Below are 26,380 nucleotides of genomic sequence, written 5' to 3'. Positions count from 1 at the left end.
CCATCTTGGTCATGTTCCCCGTATCGGATAACAATAATGAATGCTAATAACAGTTTTGCAATTAGGAATCAGACTATTTTGTTCTTCCAGCCTTGGATTGGTAACATTGATATCAATTTGAGAAAATTATGATGGCTGCACCATGATAATGGTCTATTGGTTGCTATGGGAGTTGATTTAGTGGAGTTGAGGGTCAAGGTTGCAAACGTATCTATAGCGAGCTATTTGGGTTCAAATTGCGAACACATCTCTAGGCATGTTTCTCATCTAGGGAAACCCTCTTCTGGGATAATTGGTTTTTGTGAGACTCCTGTGGGGTAATTTAACCACATATTACAATGTAAATATGTGGCTTTTTGCCAGACAACTTGTTTATGACAAGGTTCACAGGAAATGCGTCATCCTTTTGTGATATTGGTTTGTTTGTTTACATAGTTTTGTGTGTATGTCAGGGTGCTGGAGAGTTGTGGTGAGCATTTATTCCCAGGGTTGTGTGTAATAAGTAGATTTCTTTGTATTGGGTTCAAGCCGAGGTTAATTTTCTTTCCACAGTATAAAAAAATAACACATTATGACTCAAGAGCGATCAGTTTAAAGATTACAATATATTCTTTAAACTGATCACTCGGCAGTCATAAAAAAATTTTCCTAGGAAAATAAATAAACCTTGGCTTGAACCAAAGCTGATGGGAATAAATATGACACTGCAGAGGGATCCATTTTGGAAGCAGAGCTTGTAGGTTATAGCCCTCTTAGCAGATTGTTGTTGTTGTACAGCGCTTTGTGATGTCTATTCCACATAAAGCGTTTTTTAAATAATAAATCATATTGTTATTGTTGTTAATAGTATTATTATGATTGAAGTTTTTGTTCCATCCATTCAAACCAAATTAATCAGAATGTGGATAGAGGAAGAAATCGAATGACTTTTTGTTGTTTTCCCATAGCTTTTTCATAACTTAATAACATCTTTTTGTTAATAAACAATGTCATAATTTGTTTGGGGTAGAGAGCTAATTCATGTATCAACCATTTATTTGTGCACTATTTTGATTTCATGTGGGGGAGGGAAAGGGTTCTCATTACCCCACCCCCTTCCTATTCCACTCCCCCCTATGTTTACCATCAGTTCTTGCATCTCGCTCTTTGGTCATAAGGGTATTTTGATAGGAAATTAGGTAAATTAGTTATGAACATTGTTTTATATTTCTGGTAAAGACACCAAGGATGCCTCATAGGTGAACTCAATCACTGTAACTCGCAAGAGTTGTAGAGGTGCTGGTCACCTGTTCCTCCTCCAACTCAATCACTGTAACTCGCAAGAGTTGTAGAGGTGCTGGTCACCTGTTCCTCCTCCAACTCAATCACTGTAACTCCCAAGAGTTGTAGAGGTGCTGGTCACCTGTTCCTCCTCCAACTCAATCACTGTAACTCCCAAGAGTTGTAGAGGTGCTGGTCACCTGTTCCTCCTCCAACTCAATCACTGTAACTCCCAAGAGTTGTAGAGGTGCTGGTCACCTGTTCCTCCTCCAACTCAATCACTGTAACTCCCAAGAGTTGTAGAGGTGCTGGTCACCTGTTCCTCCTCCAACTCAATCACTGTAACTCCCAAGAGTTGTAGAGGTGCTGGTCACCTGTTCCTCCTCCAACTCAATCACTGTAACTCCCAAGAGTTGTAGAGGTGCTGGTCACCTGTTCCTCCTCGCCACTCACTGGCTTGGTATAGTTAGCTATTTTGATTCTTTGTTTCTTTTTGTATCGATTTGTATCAATGTATATTTATATTTTTATGCCAGTGTAAAGTCTAATAAAACTAAGACTAAGGAAACCTGTAAACTAGGGTGCTCCCTTCATGTAAACCAGAAACACCAGGTTTGTTTTTATGTGCACTGACAATCTAGAACACTGCTCTAGGATAAAAGTGTCAGACCAGGACTCGAACCCACACTCTGCAAATCAGGAACACCAGAGCTTGAGTATGGTGCACTTGACTGTGCTGCAACGACACGCCAGTACATTTACATTAATTCCCTTCAAGACCCACTACAGCCCTCCGCCCCTGCTACCCACTCTACACCCCCCCCCCCCAATCCACTATCTATCTCCGTGTTTATCTTGATCTTAAAGGTAAATTCATAAACTCATGTAAAAACATGGGTCATCATCATCATCATTTAGCGGTCGCAACCGAGATTCCATTCACAACATCACGCCAGAAGTGTTTATCCCTCATCATGATTGGAAGGTCCCCAATTTCAAACCCATGTGCCAAATTTTCAGATGTCCTGAATGACAGTTTCTCTACTATTTTTCAGAATTATTAGGTGTTTTTTAAGGCATATACTGAAGCATGTACAATGTACAATGCAGCTTGCAACTTCAGACTCCCATTGACCTTTTATTAAAAGTTTGTTTTGAATTGATGCTTCTGTTTTTAAAAACCACTTCTCTAGCTACCATACTGGTATACATCGTGGAATCTAGCATGATTATAACATTGTAATGATTGATTTTTCATGTCGTGATATCAAATAAAAAGAACTGAATGCAGTATTAGAGACTCAATGTTTACTATTTTTAAACCACTCTGTCAAATCAAAGTCATAAACTTGTCGAAGAAATGTCTAAGGTGACCCGTTACATGTGAACTGCAGGCATGTTTTCATGGTTTGATTAACAACCCACTCAAGTTCAACATACACATTCCATACAATGTGTATTTACACTTTCCACACGAATGCTGACTGTCCATTGTTAAGTTTATTTATGCACATAACCTACTCTGTTTTACTCTATTTTACTCGGTGTTACTCTGTTCCAAGAAAGCTGTTGTTTTGTCAATTTGTTCACAAACAATTCTGGAGTATTTATTTACCTCAAAAAGTCCAATTCTTCGTTGTTGTAATCTCTGGAGTCACTGAGATAAAAGATTATGGATCAGTCGCGCAACGTAATTATAACGTTGAGCTGACTCCTTGCATTTCTAGAACATTCTCACTGATGTCATGTGACGTCACTTGGTAGGAGGAGGGACGGAAAGATTTGGTTGGCCGGTATAAATAAATAACCAATTTGATTGGCCGGTATAAATAAATAACTCACGTCATTTCATTTTATTTCTCATAACTGGAAATTCCCATCCTTAGGTTATGTCATTGAACTTGTAAACATTATATGAATGTGTACATTGCGCGACCTTGAATGTGTACAATATATATTGTGTACATACTAATTATTCATGTACCTGTGTTGTACGTTATCATAAAAGTCAACAGTGTGCTTAATACTTCATCCCAGGTCAAAATTCCAGTTGAACCTAGTTAACTGGGGTCAACTGGTTCAACTGGATAGTGACCAAACTCGTCCATTTTCCATATTAACCAACTGGTTTGGACTAGGTTTAACTGTGTTCAACTAGGTTGAAATTATAAACCAGTTGGTCTCTGTCCATTTTCCATATTAAACCAACTGGTTTTAACTGTGTTTAACTAGTTTATCAACTGGTTTCAACTAGTTCCATGGGTTTAACTAGGTTCAACTGGAATTTCGACCTGGGATGTCAAGCTTTATTTACATACTTTCTAGATCTCCCAGTGTAACAATGACAGCTGTTTCCAAAAAGAGGAGGAATGAGAAGATGCCCCAATATCATAGAGCTGCTTAAGCACACAAAGTAGCTGAGCACAATCAAATTATGCTTACCAGGCTATGGTTACCAGCCAAACTACCATGTCAATTGCAGAGTTTGTGACTGGTATCCTGCTCATTTCTGCTAAGCAGAAAATTGTTAAGCAATATTTTCTGCTTTAAAGTAGCTCTATGAAATTGGACCATGTTGATAACAGTTTCTAATGGTAAGTGAAGGGTAAAAAGCTCACAGTCGCTCCATGAAAAGTTAAACATCATTCATGTAATTGCTTTTACTGTTTATTTTTTTTTTACAGATCTTGTTACGATGTCTGCCGTTTGCACTCCATCACTGCTATTCAGCCTCGTACTCTCAGTTTACCTGTTCTCACAAGTCTTCTCCTGTTTCAAGACAAGTTCTGGAAACAGCCTGAATCAACGCAGGAAGGTTGGTTACGATTGGATTATTAATTCATATTTTGGGTTTTTATTGGTCGCAAAGTTGAACTCCAATTCACAAAAAGTTCTCCCCAGATTTTCTGTGGAAGATTTTTTTACCAAAAAAGCTGCCAGAGAAGAGGAACACAAGTTAGAACTCAAGGAATTAAGCACAAGGGAAACCGACTGGGTTATAAATTATTTCAATTTTGAGGTGTACAAAGAAAAATTGACTGGAACAGGATTTGAACCTGTGATTTCCAGATTAAGTCGCGGTGATTGCGGTCCATTTCTGTCTTGTCATTATCTTTGTCCGTGGGGTTGGTGGAAGTGTGCCAGTCAGCAGCCAGTCAACATAAAACTGCTGTATAATCGGGGAACACACCTACATTTTGGAAACAACTTTGAGGGGATGCAACCATTTATTTCAGGTATCAATTAATATTAATGTTTACCCCGTCAGTTTCCCTTGTGCATCTGAAATAAAAAGTTGCATCCCCTTAAGATGTTTCCCAGGTTGTATCGTAATTTGGGTGTAATCCCTGGCTACACGGCAGTTACTGGTTCTATGGCTTCTGTCTGGCACCCCTGAACAAAAATATTGACAAAATAGGGACACCGCCAATATAGGGCTAGATAGCTCAGTTGGTAGAGCGCCGGCACGTTAATCCAGATGTCGTTGGTTCGAATCACACTCTAGTCAATTCTTTGTTCAACCCCCTCTAGTCACTTCTTTGTTCAACCCCCAAAATCAATTAATATTAATTAGAACTCGATACCTCATAGACAAGTTTGACTCTGCTATTCCTGAATTAATGCCTTGGTGTATTTTTCTCCACCTTGATTGTCTCAGGTATTGGCTGACTTGACAAGCAATAAGCTCACCAGAGTGCATGATGGGAGTTTTGGGCTGTGGTCATACCATGGGTAAGTTGTTAACTTTGTCTGTAAAATTCACACCATCTGACATTGACAATTATAGTTCTTTTGTGTGGTATTAGTTTGTGTGTACTGTGTGTGCATTAAGAATGGATACATGTGAGAAGGAGTCAACATTTGTTGCCTTCTTTGATTGGTTAAATGTTCTTGCTAAGGACTGTCCCCTCTAATCATGCTAATTGGTCAAATGTTGTTTATCAACTGAGAACAATTCTCTGTGATTTTTTCACAGGACTCGGGAAAGTACTGAGTATACAGTGCTAACACACATTGGTGTATGGGTAAAAACCAAAATTAATTTTCTTTATCCTCGATGCAAACTTAATATCTATTATCTCTGTGATTGGTCAAATGTTGTTTTGTCAGCTGTGAACCTTCCTCTTTGATTTGTAGAATGTGAGTTTATCAGATGTGCACTGTCCACTCTGATTGGTCAAATATTTTCCATCATCCTAGGATCATCCACTGTGATTGGTCTAATATGTATGTTCATATCAGTTGTTGGCCCCCTCTCTGATTGGTCAAATGTTGTTTGACAGCTTGTGGTCCTTCCTCCCAGATTGGTCAAATGTTTGTTTATCAGCTGCGCACTGTACACTCTGATTGGTCAAAATGATATCAATCAGCCTAAGAATATCCACTGTGATTGGTCAAATGTGTGTCTATCAGTTGTTGCCAACCCTTTTTGTGATTGGTCAAATGTTGTTTGACAGCTTGTGGTCCATCCTCACAGATTGGTCAAAATTTTGTTTGTCAGCTGCGCACTGTACATTCTGATTGGGCAAAATGATATCAATTAGCCTAGGAATATCCACTGTGATTGGTCTAATGTATGTTCATATCAGTTGTTGGCCCCCTCTCTGATTGGTCAAATGATGTTTGTCAGCTGTGGACCCTCCTCTGTGATTGGTCTAATGTTTATTTTTTAGCTGTGCACTGCCACTCTGATTGGTCAAAATTATATCAATTAGCCTAGGAATATCCACTTTGATTGGTCTAATGTGTTTATCAGTTGTTGACAACCCTTTCTGATTGGTCAAATGTGAGTTTAACAGGTGTGCACTGTCCACTCTGATTGTTCAAATGATATCCCTCAGCTTTGATTGGTCTACTGTATGTTTAACAGTTGTTGACAACCCTCTTTGATGGTCAATTGTTGTTCTAATCTGTCAGCTGTGGACCTTCTACTGTGATTGGTCAAAAAGGTGTCTATCAATTCTGATTGGTCACAGATGTTTATTTTTTTAGGGATGTGGATTTTTCACTCTGATTGATGATTTCATCGTATCATTGTAGGACTGCATTGGAGAGCCATGCTACTCAGACCAGGTTTATCTACAATGCTGACCTACTGACCAGTAATGGCAGTCATCATATTGACATTGCGTCTACTGTTTATCCTCACATGGGACTTACCTCAGATCTCAATCCACTGTACCAGGTAATTATCAAAAACTCATGGCAGGTTATGATATAAATCGGTTTTAAAAACGAGATGTTGTGGTGAACCTTTACAGTTCATATTGAGTTGAAATGTCTCATTAGAGCGCCACCTATTGGCAGGAGTAGGAAAGTAGGAAAGGCAGGTACACTTATATGGGCATAATCATCATCACTGCATTGTTAGTTAAACTGTGACGAGAGGGAATAGTCTGCACAATTTGTTCACTTAGTATGGGATTCTACATATATTCAAGATTGTCTCTTCCAAAAAATGCGCAATTTGACGACAATTCCATACAGGTACATATATCGATGAAGTTCATAATACAGGTTTTTTTTGCGATCCCCACGCTTTACCAATGCCCTTGAAAGAGCCAGTAAACAACTCTTTTTGAAACGCCCTTTGTGGCCAAATAATTGCTTGTTTGCAACTTGTTCACTTGTTTTATGAATATGAAGGCATTACTTACTCAAGTTTCTTGATCAGGTTCAATAATTATTAAAATTTTGTGCAGGTACATGTACCTCCAAAGTCATCACACGCCTGGTCTCACAGAATCGCTATTGCGTGATTTAATGCACACGCACACTTTTGCGCAACAGTCACCAAATCCTGGTAGCGCCTCCGGTTGCACCTCCACACAAGCTCCAGCAAATTTTTGTAATTTTGTTGCCTAAGTAAACTTGGTGAATTCCATTACTTGTCCAGTTGACAGTTGTCTGTCAGTGATCATCCTCGTTCATTAGTCGTGGAATTCTACGCCTCCATTTCTGCAAAATTCTGAGATTTTCATCCGGTTTTTCCCTTGGGATTCAGGCAAGCTCAGTAGTACAGCCCTTGCAGTGGTTTTGATCTCCTTTGTACTCCAACTACTGTCATATGCATGGCTGACTCTGCTTTGTTCTCCATTGTGCTGATGCTTTTCTTAGCTGTAGTCATGGCTGCAACTACAACAAACTCCTACAGCAAAGCCGATCTACTGGAATTGTTTCCTCCAGTGAAAGCCAGGGTACCCCTGCATATCCATCACAGACTGAAAGAACTTGGAATTGGTGTGGCTAGACCGACGAAAAGGGGTCGCAGATCATGGTCTAAAAGGCAGAAACCAATTCCTTTTTTGTCTCGTTGTGACCAACCTTGTGAGTTTCACCCTGATTACCAGCCAAGTCAAAACGGTGCTCATCTCACCAACCTTGTACAAATACCACCTACTTCTTATACTGAGCAGAAAACAGTCCCTACAAACTTCGGTTTATGGAATGCACGATCAATAAAACCTAAAATCACTGTCATGTGTGATCTCGTCATCTCTAATTCCATTGACATTTTCTGTATTACTGAAACATGGTTATCTGGAGATAATCGTGACCACCGTGCAATTGCTGATCTGACTTCTACGTTACCTAACTACCAAGTTCATCACATCCCTCGTATAGACCGTGCCGGTGGTGGAGTTTGTGTACTTCTTCGAGAGAGCTTTGATGTTCATAGAAACGAAGGTAGATCATTTGAATCATTTGAACATATTGATTTATCCATCAATGCCCGCTCGAAAACTCCTCTTCGTCTCATTGTCATCTACCGGCCCCAAAGACTTGCTAGTGGCCGTTTGACAGGTCCAACTTTCTTCACTGAATTTTCAACCATTTTAGAATCGGTTGTTTCTGAGCCAGGGTATGTTTTGATATCTGGGGACTTCAATTTCCATGTTGATGACCAAGCATCCCGCGAAGCTGCGATCTTCCTTGATCTCATCAACTCATTCAACCTCGAGCAGCATGTTACTGGTCCCACACACTGCGACGGTCATACATTGGACCTCCTCTTAACTCGCTCAACAGATGACGCAATTTCTCATGTCAGCACTACGAATTACTTGCCCTCCGATCACGCTGCCGTAAAATGCTTGCTTAACATTAATCGCCCGGATCATGTGAAAAGAGAGATCAGGCTACGTGAACTCCGCAAGATTGATATTGAGGCTTTTCGCCAAGATGTTCTGGCCTCACCAATATCTACAACTCCAGCCACGGACCTAGACTCTCTTGTTCATCAATATGATACAAGTCTGGGAGATCTTCTGGACAAGCATGCCCCTCAAATCTCGCGTACCATTTCATCATGCCCTCATACTCCCTGGTACAATGAAGATATTCGCAAAGCAAAGAGACAACTGCGTAAGTGCGAACGCAGGTGGATGTCTTCCAGATGATGGTTCACAAACAACTACTTAAAGAGCAGAGCTATCACTACAGTCAACTTATAACCGAGACTAAATCGGAATATCACAGGAACCAACTGAAGGACTGTGACTCCCGCCAACTTTTTCGCAAGGTTGACAAATTATGCACACCAGCCTCTTCAAAAACCCTCCCGTCGGCCGATTTGTCATCTGAACCTCTTATTGAACGTTTCTCTAAGTTCTTCGTCCAGAAAACGCGGAACATAACTACAGAACTTGACGAAACTCCTGAGCTCGTAGTTTCTAAACCAGTATTCGACTCATGCATGACTACCTTTCATCAGTTTGAACCACTTTCACAGAACTCAGTGAGAAACATCATTGCTGCTTCCCCCTCTTCTACATCCAGGCTTGATCCGATTCCCACATGGATTTTGAAGATGTGTTTAGACGAGCTCGTTCCTATCATCACGAATATCGTCAATCATTCTCTGCTGCATGGTCATTTCCCAGAAGCAATGAAACATGCCCACATCACGCCCTTGCTTAAGAAACCTAACCTGGACACAGAACAACTCAAGAACTACAGGCCCATTGCAAACCTGTCGTTTCTTTCAAAAACAATAGAACGTGCAGCCGCTGCCCAACTTCAAAATTACCTCACCGACAACAATCTTCATGGACACTTCCAGTCCGCCTACAGAAAACATCATAGTGTTGAGACTGCCCTTCTACGTGTTCAAAACGACCTACTCCTGGCAGCCGATAAGGGGCAAGAAGCTATTCTTGTCCTCCTTGATTATTCATCTGCTTTCGACACGATCGACCATAACATCATGCTTCAGCGTCTTACGAACAGATACGGCGTGTCCGGTCACGCTATCGGTTGGTTTGAATCCTATCTAGGAAATTGCACCCAGAGTGTCGTCATCAATGGTGCTCTTTCGAACCCTCAAGTGCCATTCTGCGGTGTTCCTCAAGGATCTGTTTTGGGACTGTTATGTTTCACTCTCTACACATCCCCCCTCGAAGACATCATCGAGGGCCATGATATCAATAGAATGTTGTACGCCGACGACACCCAGGTATACGTCATCACTAACGAGCAAGATCGCCCAACTACCATCTCACAGCTAGAGCACTGCCTTAATGACGTACGAGCATGGTCTGTCGCCAACAAACTAAAATTGAATGAGGAGAAGACCGAGGTCATTCACATTACATCTCGCTTCAGAAGCTCTACCACACTTTCACCTATCACAATTGGCAGTTTTCCAATAGAACCGGTTCAGAGAGTACGAGATCTCGGTGTCACTTTTCAGAACGATCTTCGAACGGACATCCATGTGAAAAATATCTGCAAATCCTCGTACCTCGCATTACACAAAATTGGACAAATTCGCAATCTTCTTGACAAATCCACCACGGAAAAACTGGTTCACGCCTTCATTACATCCCGCCTTGATTTTTGTAATAGTCTTCTTCTCGGTCTACCTGACTCCGGAATCTCCAAACTTCAGCGAGTTCAGAACTCAGCAGCCAGATTGGTCACACGATCCAAAACCTGTGACCACATTTCACCTATTTTCTCGGACTTGCACTGGCTTCCGGTTAGACAACGGATTGCTTACAAAACCCTTCTTCTGACATACAGCTGTATCCATGGCCACGCACCTACATACTTGCAAGAACTTGTTCACAAATACCAGCCTTCTCGAAATCTCCGCTCTCAATCACAATCTCTACTTGCCTGTTCATCCGCTTCTACTAAGTCTTACGGCCAGCGTGCATTTTCTACGTCTTCTCCTACCCTATTGGAACAAACTCCCCCGCAACATCAAAGACGCTAAAACTCTGGATAAATTCAAACGCCTTCTCAAAAATCACTTGTTAAACTCCAACTAGTTTTGTCTGTTTTTTCTTTCTGACTTTGTACAGTGCATTGGGACTCCGTGTGTAATGCGCTTTAAAAGAACGGTTTATTATTATTATTATTATTAACAGTCAAATTGGACAAAAGTGATGGTGCCCTCTGTTGTCCAGTTACGTTAAGGAATTGAGACAATCAACTCAATATGTTGATCTTCAACATAACAAAATATTTTACCTGTAATTTCAAGGATGGCTGAGTCTTAGAAGGGTGAGACAGTTTCCTTTGTATTATCATGATGAGTTGGGCACCAAGTCAATGATCAAGCCTTGCCTTTGTGAAATTTCGGGCATGAGTTCTCACAAAGAATTCAACATTTTTATCAAGGGAGTATGGCAGGAAATTTGGTTTAGAGGTGTTTGAAAATGTCTTTAGTAGAATTGATGATGGAAACACTTTGTAGTAGTTGTAAGGATAAACTTGTAGAGACTGGAGCGTAACTTGAACGTGAACTTTATTTTAATTCATGAAAACATGGCGCAAGCCTACAATACATGTAGACATGTAACAAGCATTGAAAGTTTCTAGCGCCCTCAATTGTTACCTTAAGGAAAATGTAAAATTCCAGAATTAGCATAGGGTTTGTAATTACTTGTAGAGAATGGAGCAATAACTTGAACATGAACTTTACTATAACTCAACTCATGAAAACATGGCGCAAGCTTACATGCAGACATGTAACAAGCATGGACAGTTAGCGCCCTCAAGCATTGCCTTTAGGAAAAAAATAAAATACTTGAATAAGCATAGGGTTTGTTAACACGTTTTGCCTTGAATTTTTCACTTATAACCTTCAACATAACAAAATATTTTCCCTGTAATTTCAAGGATGGCTGAGTCTTAGAAGGGTGAGACAGTTTCCTTTGTATTATCATGATGAGTTGGGCACCAAGTCAATGATCAAGCCTTGCCTTTGTGAAATTTCGGGAATGAGTTCTCACAAAGATTTCAACATTTTTATCAGGAGTATGGCAGGAAAAAAATAAAATACTTGAATTAGCATAGGGTTTGTTAACACGTTTTGCCTTGAATTTTTCACTTATAACCTTATAACGTTCTTTCAACCCTGTTTTTTTATTTTAATTGAAGGAATTTCTTTTGCTACAAGCCAAAACGGCAGGCATTGATGGATTCCTCCTAGAGTGGGTAAGAATGTTTTCCAATCTAGAGGTAGGGTCATCGTTTAGTATTGACCTTGACAATATTTTTGAAATTTCTACCGGTAGGGCTCCTTGTTGATAAAGATGGTAATGGTAGTAAAAATAATTTTGAGGCTGAAATATCCCCCGTTATTCAAAAATAAAGTATTAAAAAATTTAAATCTGGGAAAGGAATAATGCATGAATCAATTCTCAGATTTCTGAGGGTTGGTGTCCGTGTGTAATCGTTGTGGCTAGTCGGTACCCACTGCCACCTCACTTTAACAAGGATGAATTCAACGTTCTTGTGAAAACACTTTAAGAGTTTTTTGCTGTTTTCTCAGAAGATAGACACTGTGTTCAGCTGACACTTTTATAGGTGAGTTTTGCCTATAGATAACCATTACGTTGACAAAAAAACAAACTATGACCAAACGTCCATCTAAAAACTCACTGATTATTTAGCTCATACCAACAACAAATCCTTATAGACCCCTTGCGCAAGGCACAGTTTACTTACACGTGCCTATCTTGTCTGCCAACTCTGGAGTCCAAACTATGCACAAAGGAATTGACTCCCAATATGATGCAAGTGATAGACATGCATTCTTTATAGGAGGTGTGATCCACGTTATTTTTGAAATACTGCAAAAGTGAGGAAATAACACAGCAAATCATCATTGGTACTCATTTTGATTGCTGCAATCCAAATAAGCATGATGATGAACGTAAATTATCCCTTTATCTAAATTTTGGAAATTACTGTCCTTTGCTTTCATTCACAATGTCATTTGAATTCAGTTGTATATTGTATTCGTCCTTCTTTCAGGGGTACAAGACTCATTCCAGCAATGTGGCTCTTCAACAACTTCTTGGACTTGTCAAGAAACATGGCGAATTTTCTATCGGAATCAACTGGTAAGAATCATGGTGCTATTTGTGAAGGCATGATTTGATGGATGTTAGTGCTGCACCGGGGACGAAAATAAAAATTTTGTTTTCACGTTACACCGATGTCTATAAGACACTGTATGCTCAGTACTTTCCCGAGTTCTGTGAGAGTAAATCCACAGGCAAATCACTCTGGTAGGATGCGAACCAACGACCAAGTTACGATTTGTTTAATAGTTCAAATCGAAAATTTGCCATGTAAACCTCAGGCTATGTGAAACCCAATTTCATTCAAGATGTTTGATTTTGTCTTGATTTTTGCTGTTAGACAGTTAGAACATTTGTTTTTGCATTGTTATGGATTATATAAGATATTTTATGTAAATTTTCCAATCTGTTATCATCCTATGAGATCTTGATTATTATGTTTTTTTGTTATGAGTGTTTAGGTGTGATCACTGGCTGACCTCTGAACTGAATAAAAACTCCAGTGAAGAGGTAACTATGAGGAGAATCTCCCCCAAACCTCTAGAGATGCTGTAGTTCCCTTTTTATACCCCGATCACACCAAATTGGTTTTCATTACGTTCTGAAATATGTAGTCTTGGTGCAAGACGTTGTTATTCACACTATCACTCGGCTATCGCGATCCCCCGCTCGCTCCCTCCTCGCCAGGCACATTGCGTTCATCTTGCAACAAGACTACATTTTTCAGAACATAGTGAGAACAAATTAGGTGTGATGGGGGTAGCTGTATATCACAAAGTACTGTATTAGTAATTGTTAATGAAAATTGTATAGTTTCAATCTGAAAGCACATGATAATAAAAAGTTCATACCTCTACCAATCCTCCAGAGAGAAATTTGCATCTAAAAAGCAAATAAAATAATGGTTTCTAAACACCCTAAAAATCTCCATTTGTTTTTGCTATCGAAGCAAGCCTGATACAAACTAGCCTTTTTATCAAAGCCTTAGTGGCTTAGACAGAGTATGTTATAGCTACAGAGTGGATGGAGACCACAGGCAAATCCCTTTTCTTAACGAAATTGTTTTACTCATTTAGTGACTGGAGACCTAAGGCAAATCCCTTTTCTTAACAAAACATTTCCTGGATTTCTTTTACGTTGTACATTTACACATTGCATTTTCTTGCCGCTATGATAACTGCAGTACCGACCACTTTTAGGCCTCTACAGGGTATTAAATTGAAATGTACTAGCTACATAGAGTCATATATAAGAACTAGAGGGCGCACTGGCCTATATACGGGCCCCGGTATGCGCGCAGGCAGTCATTTTCTAAGTTGACAAAACAGCCATCTCACAGCGTGTGTTTGTGCGGCCATTTTGTAAGTTGAACAAACAGCATCGCGTGAGCGTTCAATAAAAAAAAACTTAAACGTGTATTTCATATTCGACGCACGTACAGAATGGCGCGCCTGTCATCTTGCAGTCCCGTCGCGTTTGTGCAAGAAGCATCACCAGTGCGCCCTCTAGTTCTTATATATAACTCTATGACTAGCTATCAAAAACTTGTGTACATTTAAACAATGCTCATTAATAATAAAACAAAATTCTTTTGCTGTTGTTATGTGAAGGTGATACAGGCATTCCACAGCAACCTTCAGTGCTTGGTTGATACTGTTTTTAGTCTGGGACCTGAAGTCACCCTGTACCACGGCAACCATCCCATCATATTCATCTTTGGAGGTGGTCTTATGTCAAAACAATTTAAAGGTAACATGAGTGAATGTGCTTAAAATTTACCAGAGACTGAAACGGAGAATAAGGAGGTTAAAGTCAAGTTATTTATTGAACATACATTGGCACATTTTCTTTCAATTCTGATTTTAACCTCTTTTGATGTTATTTATCAGGAACGAATTTGCCAATATAAAATAAGATATAGTGGGTCATTTTAATTTACAAACAAAAAAGTTGTTGAAAATTTCACCCTTTTTGGCTTGTTTCTCTATAGTAATATTTCCGACCAACAACTTATTTTGCTTGATCGTTTCACAAATTGTTGAGATTGTGTTGAATTGTTTCAAGATGCCATCCTTCATTCCACAGCTGTACTATCCATGCCCCTCAGCCTCCCTGCTGGCATGTCCACCCCTATTTGGATTGGTAGCTACCTCAACTTTGCATCTAGCCCTACACTGTGGGATGAGTGGGGTGGACTGCTCAACGGTACTTTTGGGTGGGCGCCGTTTATTGAAAAGCCCACACCACCGGGTATGTCTGAGTGGGACTATTATGGAACATTGGAAGATGCTGTGGAGTATCAGGTACATAAAGTTAAATCTTCGGTCATTAATATACATTTAAAATTGTCCAGGTCAAGACAAAAATAAATAAAAAACTGTCATCATAGATGTTTCATACTAAATAAAATCATTACTTTATATTTATATTATTTTTAGCTCCTGCTTCATTGTTTTAAAAGTTGTTCTCTGTACCAGTTTTTATTTGGCTGTCGTGGGTTTTTAGTCCATTTGTGTTTGGCTGTGTTTTTTTTTAAATTGTTGTCCTTTCCGGCCTGTTGTTATGGTGTTCTGTTGTCGGTGCTGTTTTTGCAATAATGTAGATTTGCTTTGTTTAAATGTTTTCTAGTATGTGACTTTTAAATGTTTGAGTGCAATCTCCTTTTTATATTATTACCTTTTTATATTTTTATCATTGACAGAGGTCTGGTTTTACACACCTTTTGATGACAGTTGTTGTACTTGTGTTTTAACCTTGACAGCCCCTGTCCAACCTGCAGTAACTGTATATGTCTAAAGATTTAAAATAAAAATCTAAAGATTTAAAATAAAAATAAATAAATAAACTACCAAGATACAGAATCTTTTGCTTCCATGGGCTAGCTACCGATTGATTACTTTCCATTGTGTAAGTGGAGAGCCTTTAGTTTAAAAGAAAAGTAACAATCTTTGTATTAATTGACACCTTGCAGGCACCCAGTACTGTGTGAGCAGTCCTTTAAGAATACAATTATGACAATTATGATGTAATCATATCATCATATTATAGAGTTCTCTTCACACACTGTCCTTGTCTTAGATCGTCCACTTCTTTGTTACTAGTTGTTCCCCAAACCCACAACAATTGGGGTGACAGGGCTTTTTCTCATGCTGGTCCTTTACTTTGGAATAATCTGCCTCTTAATATCCGTAACATGTCTTCTATTCATAAGTTCAAAGAGGCGCTCAAAACCCACGTTTTCACAGCTGCTATGGGCATCACTTGTGGTGGATACTGACGCACTATAAGTGTTCTTATTATTATTATTATTATTACAACTTGTGTTTCTTTTTACAAATTGACCTCAGTCTTACTTTTTCGAAGGTGGGAAGAGGATCATCATTAAATCATAAGTGTCTATTTCACTGATGTTTTTAAATATTTAAAAATATTCTTTAAGTTTTTATCTTTGAAAACAAAATGTGTTATGCTGTGTTTTTGTTCTGCAGAGAAATCTCAGTATATTTGGCAGTGATTGCGTCAAACAAGGTTCGTGTGTGATGTGGTGTGGGTCGATATCTCCAGGGTTTGACAACAGAGGGTGTGTCGGATGGGGGAGGAGTCTGCGCTACCTTCCTAGACTGGATCTCCAGACACAAAAAAGGCACGTTGTTGTTTCTGTATGGTTTAGCTGCAAGTTAAGCTAGCAAAAACTTGAACGTGAACGTCAGAAAATTGTGTCGTTTCTAGATAGATTAGGCACCACTTTGGGCTTATTTCATGCTCACGTATGACGTCTTCCTGTACATACCTTACATGAGAAATGGTATGCTAAAAACATGAGATTTTTACAAAAAAGTTTTTGTACGTTCACATTCAGGTTTTTGCTTGAGTAACGTGCAGCTAAACCTCCATATTATCTCACACCCATCAGCCATGTACAAATCAATTTTTTGCATGTTGCGTGCATTTGGTGAAATCTCTTTGGCATAGAGGAAAGTTTATATTTTTTTGTTTTGCAACAGCAGAAGCATCTGTAAAAAATCATTCTAAGAAAAAATTTGTGGGAATTGTTGCCTTGGATTGGTCTCTGAAAAGCGTTTGAAACCGTGTGTTATAATATGCATATGGTTAGAAAGCTGTTTTAAAAGTAGAATATAAAAATCCACACAAAGATGCCTCAAAATTGCATGGTTTTCCTCATACGCCGTAAACTAACATGGCACGCCATTTTGTGGAGTCAAGTTTTTGACTCTATAAAATGGCCAAACGTGTTAGTTCGCAAAGTAAAAGCAAAACCACGCAATTTCAAGGCATGTTTATGTGGATCATTGTATTCTACTTTTAAAACATCTTTCTAACCATATCGATTTCATAACAAACGGTTTCAAGCGCTTTTCATAGAATCAACCCGCCCGATCCAAAATTGATGCTCAACAAAGACATTTTTTCTTTCTTTTTTCTTTTTTCTTCAAATGTTCAAGAATGGGAAGGGATGGAGATGGAGGTTATTTCATGTACACACTTTTAATGCATTTCTTAAGGCAATGTCACACGAGGCAATTCATGGGGAACCAATTCCAGACAATCTCAAAGAAGAAAACGCATTCTTATTTTAATGTTCGCTGATTGTTCTTGTGGGTCGTAAGACGATATTTGAAAAAGTGGTCCTGTAGCATGCACTGCAATTGGTTGCCTCCAAGTTGCCTGTGAAAGTTGCCTCGTGTGACAAGGCCCTTACAATTCAATATTTCCCTGGCTATACATGTTCTTCTCTGAACCCGAATGCAGGAATACTTATGAAGCTCAGTGGCAGTTTTACATCAGTCTAGCCTCCTCTCCAGACGTTATCATTCTACCAACAATGAATGACTTTCCAGGTAAACTCTTTCAGTTTCTCTACTTCCTCTAGACTCTGGTCGGTAAAGTTGTTTCTTTCTCACTCATATACTTATACTTCTGCCTCGACGATAAATTTTAGGGCATCTCCCCAAACCCAAAATCAACCGTGCTTAAAAATCTCTCAACCTTATTCCAATTGACCCAACCTCCCTGTCACTGCGCTTCAAACATGTGCACCAGTGTTTCTATATGAGCATCATTCCCAATAAGTCCCAATTTTTTCATGCCAGTAAAAAATTCACATTTTAAAAAGATTCTTGGTTGTAGTGCGCATGCTCAAATGGATCAAAATTTATTACACTACGGCTTCTGACACATGTTGGAATTTTGACATCGATCAAGAGCTTTCAACCCACCTCCTGAGCAGGGTTAGGTTTGACAGGGTCTCAACGTTTTAGACAGGCGCTGCAGAGTCTCGCCAAACCATATATATTAGGAGCAACTCTAGGTCAACCCAAATAAGTTTTGGGTTTCAGACAGGTTAACTTAAAATAACATTACATTGGCTCGACTCATGACAAGATCAATGTCTGAAACCAAGGCGCTCCAGAGTGGTTCAGAACGACTGCAACAGTCGATCTTTCGACATACCCACCGCGTCCAGTCACCCCTAACTGTTTCAAATGTCAAACTTTTTGTTTACTTCATCCAGAATTTGGTTCGACCCAATTTTGGAGCTTCTGTCTGAAACGGGAGTTAGTTTCCTACATGATAATTATTCTTACTATTTCTCCTTCTGTTTTTTTCAATTCAGAAGCGACACCAATCCTTCCCATTGATGGGACCTTTGACACATTACACAGAACCCTATCACTGTCAGCCAAATGGAAGAATATTAGCTATGACCCATCGGGAGTGACCTTACCGGCCGGCTGGTTTAGTCTCTACAACAAGGCGTTATTCTACCAACGGACTCCGGGGCTTAATGGTATGCTTTGACTATTCAAATCACTGGGGAAGTTACAGTTTCGCGTGTGGGATTATAATAATCATAGTTTGGGAGGATAATCATCGTTTCTTGCAGCTGAGACGCTGAAGGATGCAACTATAATGTGGTTGAGCCGCAGGCAGGCAAGGGCGCCTCTGGCAGCTGTAAAAGATGGTGGTACTTAAAAGGATGACGATGCCTCCTGGTGTGTTTGTTGAGCAATAGGTCATGAATAGGAGACTTTCCAACGCTAGGTGGCAGCAGACATACCGGGTAAATGTCCATTGTTTATGTAGTTCTGAACATGCGCATAATTCTGAGAACAATGGATTTACCCGGTAAGTCTGCTGCCCTCTATCGTCCCAGAAAGTCTCCCATTGGTCTCTTCCCAAAGCCAATGATCTATCATCCCTTTACATGAATAAACAAGTATTGGAAACAAAACTGATGTTCATTGTTTACCCCTTGCTTTTTTGTCTGTGTGCTTTCTAACTCAACTCATGTATTTCCACTTCACTGCGCATTACACTTAGATACCTGTTCATGTGTTGTCATTTAGCCTCCAAGAACGACTCTGCTAGGGTTGAAACGTCAGGCCATTTACTCTTTTTATGCTGTTGAATTTCAGTAACAACAATTATCATGGTTCTAGAGAAGACAGCTTTGTTGTTGAATAACCACAAGTACTCGATGGCTTCCTCTTCTTTACAGTCTGTTAGGTAAGTTTTCCAAATTTGTCACGTGCCTGGCTTGGGGCCTATCGTAGGTTTTACTGGAGAAAATTTAAGGCATTAAAGCAATCAATGTACAATTTTGTGTTTCAAGCAAACTAAACGTGAAAATTTGAGCGGTTTTCTGCCATTTATAAGTTATTATAGGAAGGTTAAATTCTGCATTGGAATGGGAAAACTCATCTTTTGGGTAATTCTAGCAACGAAATTGTAGCAGTAATTTCATGTTTTTTTGTCAGTGATTTATTATTTGACCTAAAATCAGAAGTTTTTTCATGAACCTCCCTCTACCTCAAACATATTTTTGAAGGATGTGAGCTAATCATTAACTGAAGAAAAACAGCCAATTTTATTTCCAAATCTCTAGTGGTGAGGTCGATATTCTAGAGATCTTCTGATATGTAACACCCTGGATGATCTGGGCCCAATGTCATGGTGCTGCTTAGCATAGATTTCTGGGCTTACAGTGTGTTGCTAAGGTCGTGACGCTATGAGTAGATATAAGCACAGAATTTCATTAAATTGTTGGGCCCAGGGTGTTTTCAAGAGGAGTGAAACCCATTTTAGGATTTGTGAAATAAGTAATATGGCAAACCTGCTGGTTCGACTGTGCTATATTTTGGACCTTATTGAACTAGCCAGGGTCTAATTTTTAATTTATCTCACCAGGAAAGACTTACAGCAGCTTACCTCCATGCTTAAAGTGACCAACATGACCTTTGATCTACCCAGTGATGACCTTTATCCCACGGTCAAGCCAAACATTGTTGCAGGGTCGTATATGGTCACTAACACCAGTGGTCTGTACCTAGCAGTGAATGAAACAAAAGCAGCAACTCTGAGAAGCTACAACTTTAAGGTGAATAAATTTTATTTTGGTTGTTTGTTTGTTGGGGTGTAGGGTGTGGGTTTTTTGTTGTTTTTTTTTTCTTTTTTTTCTTTTGTGTTTTTGAGGGGGAAGGGCTCCTCTCTAAGCAGAACAGAACACAAAAAAGATTTATCCTCAAGAGATTTGCATATTTCTCAGCTTTCTCCAGAAGACGATCAGAGCATACTGATCGACGATCAGAGCATACTGAGTTGAAACCAACGGTTCTTTTCAGAACCACCCCAACTCATTAGAGATAGTCATTACGTGGTGTTACCGCAAACCTTTCCATATCGCATTTCCACCATGCAAAGTTTCAAATCCTACAGATTTGCATATTGGTGGTGTATTTCTTTTTCTTTAAGACTATTTGAAACCCTTTTAATTAGTTGTCTCGCCTCGAGATTTTAAACTTAAAAAGGGAGCATTATTTTTGATTCGGTCTCATGAAGATTCTTTGTTTCTCCAGGGTTTGTTGCGATTTCAATACAATCTCCAACGGCAAGGATTCTCTTCTCTGAAAGTTTACTCCTCATCGTCTCGACAAACTGAACTAGTGAGAAGGGAACCTGTCCTATCGAGATACCCTAGAGGTCATGACTCTCATGAATTATTCGTTAGATATGGTGAATACTCTATGGTGTGTGACATCATGGCAGAAACATCAGGTCAGTTTGGGGAAGAAAATGTGGGTTTTTTTTTTTTTTTTAACATAGAGAGCTGTGTCTCATTTTAATGGAACATTACAGAATTGGTTTTGCTAGCAAAAACAATTGCTAGCAGTGTAAGCACTTTATGTAATCCACCATATACATAAACTAACAAACCTGTAGCGGTTTGAGATCGATCGGCCATCTGGGTCACGACCGAACAGTGAAAAAAACGATTTAGAATTTTGCACTGCAGCGATGCCAAAACAAAAATGAATAAAACGCTCACTGAATTAGATTATTTATTTCTCATTAAATATGACATTTCAAACAGAAATATTTCAAGGGATGTTTTCTACTATCATCGTGGAGAGCTGTTGATAGTATAAAACATTGCGAGAAATGGCCCCCCTCTGTAGCTTTTGAGAAAGAGGTTTAATATGAAGCCTTTTTAGGCATCTGAAAGAAAACAAAGTAATGCTACAAGGGTGTTTTTTCTTTTCATTCTTTTTCAAATTTGATGACCCATTGAGCCCAAATTTTCACATGTTTGTTATTTGGTGCATATGCTGGGATGCATCAAGTGCAAAATACTGGTCTTTGACAATTATCAAAGGTGTCCAGTTACTTTACCTCCTTCTTTCATTGTTTTCCTTTTTCTCTCTTCATTTTCAAATGCAGATATCTGGCGGTCAGCCGTTGTAGCATTGCACAAGGTCAACCAGGCTTGGGACCATAGTGCTGAACATTCCTCTGATGTTTACTTCGTTGCCGATGCTCCATTTTTATTGCGTAACATCTCTCTAGAATTTCAACTCATCTCAGTCCCCCAAAGTTGATGAGTTTTATTTGGTCCTTTAGCCTTTGAGAAAGACTCTGCAAGGGTCAAGTAACTATTTTTAAAATTGTCAATTTATTACATTTGTCGATCCTGTCAGAAATAATGACAATTTGTTTCTACTGGAAATAACAATACTATATTTGGAAAGCTGATCATCCTTACTTGCAGCTGAGAAGCTGAATTGCGAAGGATGCGGATACAACATGTTTAAGCCACTGCAGGGTAGCATTAAATAGGTTTTAAAAAGCGTTTAATTTGTCATTTCTCCCTTTTTATCCTCAATCTCTTTTGTGTTCCTATTTTAAATAATCAAGGTTTCTGCTGATCTTTAAAAAGTCTTAAATTAACCTATGCAATTTAACTTAATTTTATTTTAAATACAGTTATTTGGGGTCTTAACCTTTTAGCCACTAAACTGCCCAACTGCCTAAAGCGCTTCACAGTATTATGGGGTAGGAGGAAACCTCGCTAGCTTGTGTCTGAGAAAAAAAGTAACATCAAAATAAAATTTGATATTCATCAGAACGCACGATCAATCCATCTAATTGTTTGATCATTATTAATTTCCCCTTCACTGTTGACTTGTAAAAATGAAATAATCCAGCTCTTACCCAACACAAATGACATTGTCTTTCATTTTGACGATATTGCACACAACTAATCCTTAGCAATTAATCAGTATGCGCATTGAGCCAGATGAAGCCTTGAAAAGCTATTGTGTTCATTTTAACCTTCTAGAAAAAATAATCGCCATACAAATTACTGAAAGCCGTTTACGAGATGCACTAACTTATTGTTCCCTGGAGGGGCTTATTAATCCTGAACAAATTTTAACAAGAAGGCCACAAATTTTGCATAAATAATATTATTTTACAACTTGAACCACGATTCTAGTAATTAACTGCAAAAATCTTGAAAACTAGTTACCTTTTCAGCAAACTCTGGCGGTGCAGGGACTAGAGGGTTAAACAAATTGGTGAAGCATGTATATAATGACTTTAAAATCAGCTCATAGGAAATAACCAAATTATGCTGTTTGTAAAAAAGTTCCAAAGCGTGAGTCAGTGTAGCTGTTGTTTCTCCCCTGCTTTATTCATTTACTTATGGTCTTACATTTTGTTCAAGGGAAGCATTGAAAGGGTCACAAAAAATTAATTTGACTCTTTATACAGTAATATCACTGTAGTGTACATAACAAAAAGTTTATAATTAGAGACAAACATTTAAATTCTTATGTTTATCTAATTTATGTATTGCTTGTTTTTAAGTGTATTTATTTGTATTAATTACAGTTTCACTTGGTTGGCTCTCACTGAAAATATGTAGCAGGTCAATTAATTGGTGCAGCTTAATTCAGGATTATACAAAGTTTTCATTATTTCATTCAGTCATAGGTGCTCTGCTGGTTAGAGCATAACGCACTACCTTCACAACTTTTTACGAAGACATTCTGGTTAAGTGCCTTTCTCAAGGGCAAAAGTTTCATGACTCGGTTTCGAACCCCACTCTGCTGCTGACAACACCAGAGCTTGAGTCCTGTGAAGTAGACCCACTCCGCAACAACTCGCTACAAAAACTACAATATATCAAAAGTCAATTTGAATGATTTGTCAGAATTAACAATAGTTTTCAAAATAGAATCTCTAGGGTTGAAACATCGGACCTGATTAACGATTTTTTTGCACATTTAAAATCATGTACAAATTATTATTTCTTAAAAGAAATGTTATATTAAACAAAACTCATCAGATATATGTTTAATTTAGATGGATAAGTTGCACCTTAAAAAGAGAAGATTGTTAATAAATAAGCAAATGAATTGTTTAATTAATCTATAATTTTATTACAATTTTTGCCAATATTTTGTTATGTTTTTGTTCAAACTGTCTTCCTCTTTTTTTGTTAATTTGTTTCTAAATAACTAATTTTGTATAAATATTGTTTGTATTTATGGACAAACTGAGAATTGTAATAAAGTATTTATAACATAAATAAAGGCATAGCACTGTCATTTATTATTTTAAAAAACAAAAACCTCCATATATTATTTGCTTTCACACAAATTTCGTGTGAAACTTCAGGGTGCACCACACAACAACAACAACAATTCAAGCGCAAAATGATTATTATTATTATTCACCCCATGGACTCAAATTCTTTTTAATCACATTCTGGAGGTTTTGTGCTTCACTTTCAACTTTTTAGTAAATGAAGGCCCTATTTGGAAGTGGAGGAGGCTTCATAAAATCTGGCAGCAATTAGGGACAAAAAGGGCTGTGTTAACAAAAGTTGCCAATGGCTCACCTGCCAAAGAGTGAAAGGAAATCTGAGGTTTAGTTGTCTGAAAATATATTTGGTTAGGTTTCAAGAGGCTGAGATTATAGTTTGAAGTATTTTTAGCTTTTATTTATAGTTAGCCTATGTTGGTTGGAATTTATCGCCCTTTAAAGCGCCCTCTTGTGGGCAGTTGTGAAGAGGTGGGCGGTACTGCAAGGGTTTTTTTTTTTGGGGGGGGCAAGCTATTGTCAATAATTAGCTAGAAAGTGATTGATGGGATATAATTATACTTCCATGATTGTGCATTAACCGTAACATTTTACTAATTTATTGGCTCTGTTGATGATTTTAGTGATAAGTATGTAAAGAGAGCAACATTTTTAGAGAGGAGCCGCAGCGGCTGCTGCTTTTCTTTTTGGAAACCCATAAACCTGCTACATTTATATATTTGAAAGATTGAAAATAATGGATGGCTCTAAAACAAAATTATATAATAACATTGTGTTTTTTTAGCCATAATAAATATCAATTGTTTTCATCATATCGGAGTTCTTGAAGCTGATGGATGATGGGAGGGGACCATAAATAACATTGATGCCACGCCCATTTTACGCAAATTTTGTCTGCGGTTTTCACCATCTGCCCGGTAGAATATATTTTTTGACTAAAATAACTGTACATGAACTGCACGTGTCTAAGTTATTATTTTTTTGGTGTGGTGAAATTGTATGCGCGTGTTGGACTGTCATGACTGTGTCATCCTCTGGACCTTGCAGTTGCATTATTTTCTTCCTCAAAAAGGTAAGCAAAGTCAAATCAAAACCTGTTGGCTTTTTAGCTTAGTAAGTGGATGAAGATTGGCACAAAGTTGAAGTCAAACATTGGCGATTGGAAAGCGTAAATTCTTATATAAAAGTAATAAACTTAAACCAACAAAGCCAAACAAGAGAAGTGCCGCCATTTTAATTTGTGGACTCTGATACAATTGTCACGAGATAAAAATAAATTAATAGTGAAAAAAAGATTTGACAGGGAGGTAACTTTCAATTTGCAAAGGGCAGGTTCCATGAGTCCACAGCAAAGTCTGAAAGTTTATGGGAAACTTTTGAAGGGGCACCAAACAAGGCCAGACAGTGAAATTTTGCCGCACTGCATTTGTTCATTTTATGTAAAGTTATTTCCCTGCGTGGCACAACAAATCCTTGGCAACCAAAAATTACAACAAGAAAGAATAAGGATAACTTTCCGTATGGCGCCACCACTTTTTCACTCATTTTTACAAAAAGGGATATATCAATTAGGTAAATTAGATACTATATTATTTTATTTCGAATGAAAAAGTGGTGGCGCCATACGGAAACTTTTCCAAGAATAATACTCTATTATTGATAACTTTCTATTTAAAATGACAAAGTAAAAAAGAACAAATAACAATAAACGAAGAACTCAAATATGGTGAGGAAAAAACTGTAATGTTGGTGGGTATGCGATCGAGTGCTGAAGGTGACAAGCAGGAGCTAGTCCTCTCCTACAGGGGATAACTAAACTAGTCTTTGGGCTGGAGTAATTCTTTATAAAATTATCTTCATTTCTTCCCACTTGACTGCTATTGTTATCTTGGGCATGTTTGTTTTGTTGTGTTGTTATTTAGCATTCGAGAAAGCTTTTGCTAGCTAAGGGTCAAAACTTCAGGCAACCATCTTTATTTGCATTTATACCACTACAGGTCATTTTAATTGGTGAGCAGTTTGCAACAGCTAAGTCTATTTTTTCATTTATCAATTTGTAATAGTGACTTTTTTTTAGCTAGGAAAAAGAGCTTAAAAAGTTGGCTGTTATTATCCACACTTGTGTAATTATAATAATAATTATGATGAACCATTTTTGTAGAGCGCATATCACAATCACAGAGAAGTCTCTATGCACTTTGGGATGAAAACAAAAGAGAAGTAAAAGTGTAGATCGATATTAACGTTTGAGTGAAAAATGTATAAAAATGTTTTTGTTATGTTTTTTCATCTTTTATAAATATAGTGCTGGTGGGTGAATGGAAAATAAGTGGACGAGGCGGCTTGGATCCATTAGCAGCATAGGTGTAATTCATGTTGAGTCGTTGAATGACGGAGTCTACACTGTAGACTGTCTACACCTCACTGATCTAAACTTCTAAACTACCCGCCAGGTAAGTCATGAATATTCACGAGCTATTATGTTTGCTCAGTAGTCTGGCCTAATGGAGGTAGCGTCCCTTTAGGCGATTCTATTCCTGTGACCCCAGTTAGCTTTTGAAGGGATGTTTCCTGACCTAAAATGTCCATAAAGAAAAAATAACTAAGCAAATTCACTGATTTACGAAGACGTGAAGTAATTTCATGTGATGAACTTGTGTTCCTAGGCATTCTGTCCAAGCTAACAGCAATGCATGCCATGTTTTTTTTCCAACCAGCATTGTCCGTCTTGTCTTGGCAGAACAACTGATTACATGCCACCCCTGTGTAATGAATGGAAGCTCCCAATATGTGACCTAGACAGGATGAATACATTGTGCACAGTGTGTGACCTTTATGAATAGTGCATTAGTTGTGTGTGTAGTGTGTGATTTGTAAGTCACTCTATGGTATACACA

At 38.4% G+C, this 26,380-nt stretch overlaps 1 protein-coding gene across 2 annotated transcripts; it reads left to right on the top strand.

The window, feature by feature from the left end:
* Positions 1 to 3,204: 3,204 nt before the first annotated feature.
* On the top strand, positions 3,205 to 23,323 carry LOC117293143. 2 transcript variants are annotated; one of them, XM_033775378.1, is made up of 16 exons: positions 3,205 to 3,297; positions 3,945 to 4,075; positions 4,919 to 4,992; positions 6,301 to 6,445; positions 11,650 to 11,706; positions 12,529 to 12,617; positions 13,040 to 13,088; positions 14,189 to 14,327; positions 14,664 to 14,881; positions 16,067 to 16,221; positions 17,349 to 17,437; positions 18,214 to 18,387; positions 19,016 to 19,106; positions 19,788 to 19,977; positions 20,456 to 20,654; positions 21,318 to 23,323. In XM_033775378.1, the coding sequence occupies exons 2-16, from the start codon at positions 3,956 to 3,958 to the stop codon at positions 21,473 to 21,475; spliced, it is 1,947 nt and encodes a 648-aa protein (XP_033631269.1). In that variant the 5' UTR covers positions 3,205 to 3,297; positions 3,945 to 3,955; the 3' UTR covers positions 21,476 to 23,323. The 2 variants fall into 2 exon arrangements, with proteins under 2 accessions (XP_033631269.1, XP_033631268.1); XM_033775377.1 differs by lacking the exon at positions 3,205 to 3,297 and adding an exon at positions 3,805 to 3,854.
* The last annotated feature ends 3,057 nt before the right edge of the window (positions 23,324 to 26,380 follow it).

This window comes from Asterias rubens, chromosome 7, assembly GCF_902459465.1.
Source record: "Asterias rubens chromosome 7, eAstRub1.3, whole genome shotgun sequence".
NCBI classification, from domain to species: domain Eukaryota; kingdom Metazoa; phylum Echinodermata; class Asteroidea; order Forcipulatida; family Asteriidae; genus Asterias; species Asterias rubens.
The sequence above is the reverse complement of the archived record's forward strand: the minus strand, read 5'-3'. Positions and strand labels throughout refer to the sequence as shown.

Coding starts and splice junctions, on each gene's coding strand:
- LOC117293143 (XM_033775377.1), top strand. CDS start 3,833: ATGTTGATAACAGTTTCTAATG. Junction 4,076..4,918: donor GCCTGAATCAACGCAGGAAG/GTTGGTTACGAT, acceptor TGATTGTCTCAG/GTATTGGCTGACTTGACAAG. Junction 6,446..11,649: donor ATCTCAATCCACTGTACCAG/GTAATTATCAAA, acceptor TTTTAATTGAAG/GAATTTCTTTTGCTACAAGC.